Source organism: Chrysochloris asiatica, unplaced genomic scaffold, assembly GCF_000296735.1.
Source record: "Chrysochloris asiatica unplaced genomic scaffold, ChrAsi1.0 scaffold00037, whole genome shotgun sequence".
Lineage (NCBI taxonomy): Eukaryota > Metazoa > Chordata > Mammalia > Afrosoricida > Chrysochloridae > Chrysochloris > Chrysochloris asiatica.
Window position 1 is genome coordinate 23,195,576 of NW_006408555.1, and position 5,449 is coordinate 23,201,024.

The 5,449-nt window shown below is 42.6% G+C and overlaps 1 protein-coding gene across 1 annotated transcript in view; it reads left to right on the forward strand.

The window, feature by feature from the left end:
• Positions 1-2,804: 2,804 nt before the first annotated feature.
• The window catches only part of GFOD2 (glucose-fructose oxidoreductase domain containing 2), a 19,500-nt gene continuing 16,855 nt past the window's right edge, over positions 2,805-5,449 (forward strand). The window contains exon 1 of the mRNA XM_006860241.1: positions 2,805-3,063. Within this exon, the coding sequence (XP_006860303.1) occupies positions 2,805-3,063 (259 nt within the window). The remainder of the gene's footprint in view (positions 3,064-5,449) is intronic.

Sequence of the window (5,449 nt, forward strand, 5' to 3'; positions counted from 1 at the left end):
TGGGCGCTCCTGTGCACTTGCCCCCTCTTCCCATCAGCCGGTAGCTCCACTCTCCTCTCGAGTTCTCTGTGGCCATGCCACTGACTCTGGGCCCAAGAGTCCCCAGGTCTCCTCACACTGCTTGCCAACCAGGTCCCCAACTGGGTCCACAGCAGTCTACTGAACATTGTAGGGCTTAGCTTGCTGCTTCATTGCTGCTTTTATCCCACTTCCCCCCATCGGTGATGTGTGTGATCACCAATCAGAGCGTGCATTTCTATTGAGTCTTACTTGGAAGGGGGTTTGCGTTGAAAGGACCTGGCCACTTGCCTTGATGTTTTCTAGGGAAGCGATTTGTTTGTTCTTGTAGTAACAGTCCATCTGCGTCCATTTTTCCTGCAGGTCTTTCTTTCAAGAGGTATCTTTTATTCTTCTAGCTGCTCCAGGCTAGTCTGCTCGTCCTTTCAAGTGGAGATTTCTCATCTCTGGAGATCTGGATGTGGTTCCGGTTTCTACCTATAGTTTTATGTATTGCAGAGGCTCTGCAGGAAGTTTCGTTCAAAACGCTGTAGCCCCATTTTAGGTATTCCAATCAATCATAGTCAGAAGACGGACTTACAAGCCTTCCACACCAGTACTTCTTGATCCTATATAGATAATATTAAAAGAACATAATTCCAAGTGCAAAACCCATGTTGGGACCATGCTGACTTCCTTTGGCTTCACAGGAGGGAAAGAGAATCAAACTCAAAATCAGCCCAAGGCTGATTCCTATGAAGTGGAGGTCAGACATGCCTCTACCCTCCAGCCTTATCTACCCTCTTCTGACAACAACCATCCCTCCTCTCTCAGCACTCTCTGCTTCAGAGCTCATAGCAATACTCATTCAGAATGCAGCAGTTTTCTAGTTAGGAACTTCTGTTCTCTGCTGTACTGCAGACACACCTTATCTTTGTCTTTTCAGCCTTGTGGCCTCTGCCCTGTCAGGAAAATGTTATAAACCTCCTTTAGCCAGTTTGTGAATGCTCAAAGGGCACATTCTGCAAGCCAGTTTCCTGCCCTTAAGCACGTTACTGAATCCATAGGCCTAAAGCCTGTCGCTGCTCAGCCTCTCCATGCTACCATTTCTGCTGACACCTCTGCTGTTGCTGTTTTTTAGGTAGGAATCTCATGCTTCATTCATGCTCTTCCTTTTTGAAGGTCCTGAGATCATGTGTTCCTACTCCTGAGATTGTTGTTGTTGTTACTGTCAAGTTGGATCTGACCCATAGCAACCCTAAATAGGGTTTCAAGGAGCGGCTGGTGAGCCTGAACCACTGACTGTGCAGTTCAAACTGACTTTGCAATCTAGCGCATTAACCCACAGTGCCACACCTTAAACCTAGGTAGATGATAAAACTAACCAATCTTACCTATCCTTAGAGCCCTGTATAGCTTATTTGTGTGGCCCTCCCAATTACTTAGTGGGAATTAAGAAAACTTTGGATAAAAAAGCCTTACCGTATCCCCCCTCAAATAAAACACCTATGCCCTTAGTACCTGCCCACCAAAAAAAAAGCCTGATCAAGTAAATTCAAAGTGTCACACCAAGGCAGACATCTTTTTACTAGTTAAGCTAATCTACTGTTTGGTTTTGGAAGATTTCAGGGAATATTTTTGGTTTTGGTTTAAGGTTTAAAGGTTATCTCAGGGTAGTAATTTTGGGGATTCGTCGAGACTCTGCGACTCTAAGATACCTGGTGTCCATGATAATTTGAAATGCTGTTTTGCCCTCTCTCTCCCCCTTTTGATCAGGATTCTTCTGTGGAATGCATCTTTGATTCAAATGTTCAGTAATGGTAGCCAGGCACCATCCAATTCTGTTCTCATGGTAAAGGAGAAAGTAATTGTTCATGGAGGCAATTAACCACACATTTCCCTTTCTCTTCCTATTCCTTTGTCTTCCTCTGTTGATCCAGATGAAGTTTGTCAGGGCACAAACCAATTGTTGTGCCACTTGTAAACTTTTAAGACTCAAGGTACTATGCTGTGACTATGAGGTAGAACAGAAGCAATAAACACATCATTAGGCCAGTTAACTGCATAAAACAACTCAGGACATTTTGTTATGGTTCTGAAAGTAGATAAACTTGCATTTATGTTCAGTATCGCTCAGAGGTTCTTTACCCTTGCTTCCATGGAGGATCACGTGAAGAACTTTAAGAAAAACTGACGGTGACTCAGCTTCATCCCCAGAGTCTCTTTTCAGTGCAGCCAGAGTGGGGACAAGTGTCTTTGCTGAGTGGGGGCTCCTGAGGACATTGGTGCCCTGAGCACATCTGACTTTCAGCTCTATTTTCCCTCATGACTTTGCTTCCAGCGAAGGACCTTGAGTGGTTTTGTTCTTTTACTGGACATCTAGATTGTTTCTCAGGATTTTTTTTTTTTTTTGCTATTAAAGACAATGCTGCCGTTGCATTAAAATATTGTTAAATGTAGGGATTGTTTTTTTTTTTTTTTTTTGCAGGTTTGATAGTTGGGAAAAGTTTTCAGTATTTTTTGTTTCTACTGAAATTGTACATTTTCCTGTGGTTGATACTATAATAAATTTTAAATTCTATTCTGTATGACACTTAGTTCTTTCTCTTTTTTCTTTTGTGCTTTGGTGGCAGAGAACATGTTGTATCTGAATAAGCCAAGAAAGTAGCCACAGCCAAGTATGCCTCCACTAATAGCCAGTGTAATGCTTGCTGTTCTAGGAGCCATGTTTGACCGGGACTGTGGGAAGGTCGGACCTGTGTTGGAGGCTCTGGTGAGGAGATGAGTTGGTAAGCAGAGAAGCCGGCATGAAGATGCTCCCAGGAGTGGGCGTGTTTGGGACTGGCAGCTCCGCCCGGGTTCTAGTGCCACTGCTGAGGGCGGAAGGCTTCACTGTAGAGGCCCTGTGGGGGAAGACAGAGGAGGAGGCAAAGCAGCTTGCTGAGGAGATGAACATAGCCTTCTACACCAGCCGCACCGACGATGTCCTACTGCATCAAGACGTGGATCTGGTCTGCATTAACATCCCCCCTCCACTCACCCGGCAAATATCTGTGAAGGCTCTAGGTACAAGGGCACACTTTGTCTCTCTGGGTGGTGCTTTGGGCGTTGGCTACTCTTCTCCTGGGCTTGTGAGTGTAGGCACACTGCACTCCTGGTGGCAGGTACATTGGGGCTCCTCTAGCTATGGGAGAAAATATCCCAGCTGCTAGGAGAGATATAGCCTACCCACCTACCATCATAAATTCTTGAGCAAAATGAAGGAAATGCTCTTTCTTTCTAAGTGTGGTCCTGTCACTGGGGCTGGAGATGACTACATTTGAGATAGTGTAGAGTTTGCCTCTGTGAGGTCAGTTAAAAGTCTCCAGCACTGGAACATCAGTTGTGATTGATTTGTTCTTTCATTTCTGTGGCATGCAGGAAAGGAGGGTATGTAGCTGCCATTTCCCCATGTTTTGTTAGTCCTAGTGAGGAGCACACACCCTTCCTGCCAGACTTCCCAATTTTGGATTGCCAGAGGGCAGGAAGGCAGTCCCTGACAGGCTCCATAGGACAGCCTGCTCAGGTCTCCTGCTCCAGGACCTATTGCCCTGGCCACACAGGACTGGCTGAGCTGCTTTCCTGCAGTTCCGTTGGACTTCTCTTTCTTGCCCACAATAGGCAAATTCTTCTCTTTATCTTTTATATATGAGGGGACTTCGTGGAATAAAAGTTCATGGAAAAATTTCAGTATCTTTTAATTCTAGTTTTCCGCAGACATTAAAATCCCCTTGTGTATGTGTGTATGTATCTCAGAATCTAACTGAATAGGAAAACAAACCAGTAAATGTTCATCTGGTCATTTGTTTTTAAATGCCACCTGTGTACGTGTACTACCCGATATTATTCAAGGATGGATCAGGGCCCTCCATTCCTGCAGGAGCCCACAGTCCCAATGAAAGAGACTTTATTGTTGTTGTTAAGTGCCATTGAGTCAGTTCTGACTCATAGCAACCCTGTATAGGGTTTCCAAGGAGCGGCTGGTGGGTTTGAAGCACTGACTTTGTGGTTAGCAGTCCAGTGCTTATACTACAGTGCCACACCAGAACTCCAGTGGTGGAGACTAGAATGACATGTATTATAAGGTAAGTGACAAAAGACTAAGATAATAATCCAGGCCACATATAATTAATTGATAGAGTAATTTAAAAGAAAAAACCTTTTTATTGTGAATTGGGTGAAGGTTTATAGAACAGATCAATTAATTGTATGTTCAGCAGTTCATACTCACTTTGTTTCATCTTACTGACTGCAGGTCCCTCCATGTAACATCATTTAATCCCATTTCCTCCCTGTGTTTCTTGTTTTCATTCCTGTGTCTTTCCCAACCCAACTGAGCTTTGCCTTTGGGTAAATACTGCCCTTTTGATTTCAATAGTTGTTCATTCTGTGGTGTGTGTACCTCACTAGTATTGTTGTTATTCTGTTAAACCTCACTGTTGTGGCTGAAAATTGAGGCATGGGAGTGAGTTCAGTTCCAGACCTGAAGGGTGACTAGGGTCAGAGTCTTGGGGTTCCAATAGTCTCTATTATCAAAAAAAGCTTTTTTAAAACTTTTTACAACATTGGTTTCTTACAGTGTTTGTCATTTTGTGATGATTAATTTCACTCAGCATTAAGTCCTCCAGGTTCAACCATGTTGTGAAGTGTTTCACAGATTCATCATTCTTCTTCAATGTTTTTAGTGTGTATGTACCAAAGTTTCACCATTCTTCTGTTGATGGGTATTTAGGCTGTCTCCATCTTTTTGCTCTGTCTCTTGTAGACAGCATAGTGAAGGATCCTGTTTCCTTATCCATTCTGCTCTTTTTGCCTCTCAGCTGGTACATTTAATCCATTTACTGCCAGTATGAATTGATTGTTGTCATTTTTCTGTGTGTTTTTGTAGTGCTATTGGATTCTTTGTTCCATATAATTTTCTATTCTGAGTACATTTCGTTTGTGGGTTTTCCTTGTATTTTCATTTCTGTTGTGTTAATGTTTACTAAATTTTTCTGACTTTCCTCTTTCTGTGTTTTGATGTGCGAGTGTACTATTTTTCTTTGAGGTTACTCTGTAATTTATTAATTTTTTCCCCTGCTTAAAACAGTCTGTTTTATCTTGAAATCCACTTGATTTCCTTGCCATTTGGAAGTTCTATATCTACACTATTCTCTCTTTTGGCTTTATAGTTGACTTTACTATACACTGATAATTCTGGTTCCCTATTTTCAGTCTTGTAGGTTTTGCCTTAAGTACTTTTATATCTAGATTGAGTTCTGGGTGGTGTTCTCATTTATGATAACCAGGTTGTTGTCTATTGTTGTTGGTTCTCAGTCCAGAGAACACCCGTTAGCATTTTTTTGTAAAGTTGGTCTCATCATTACAAATTCCTTTAATTTCTGTTTATCAGGAAATGTCCTAATTTCACTGT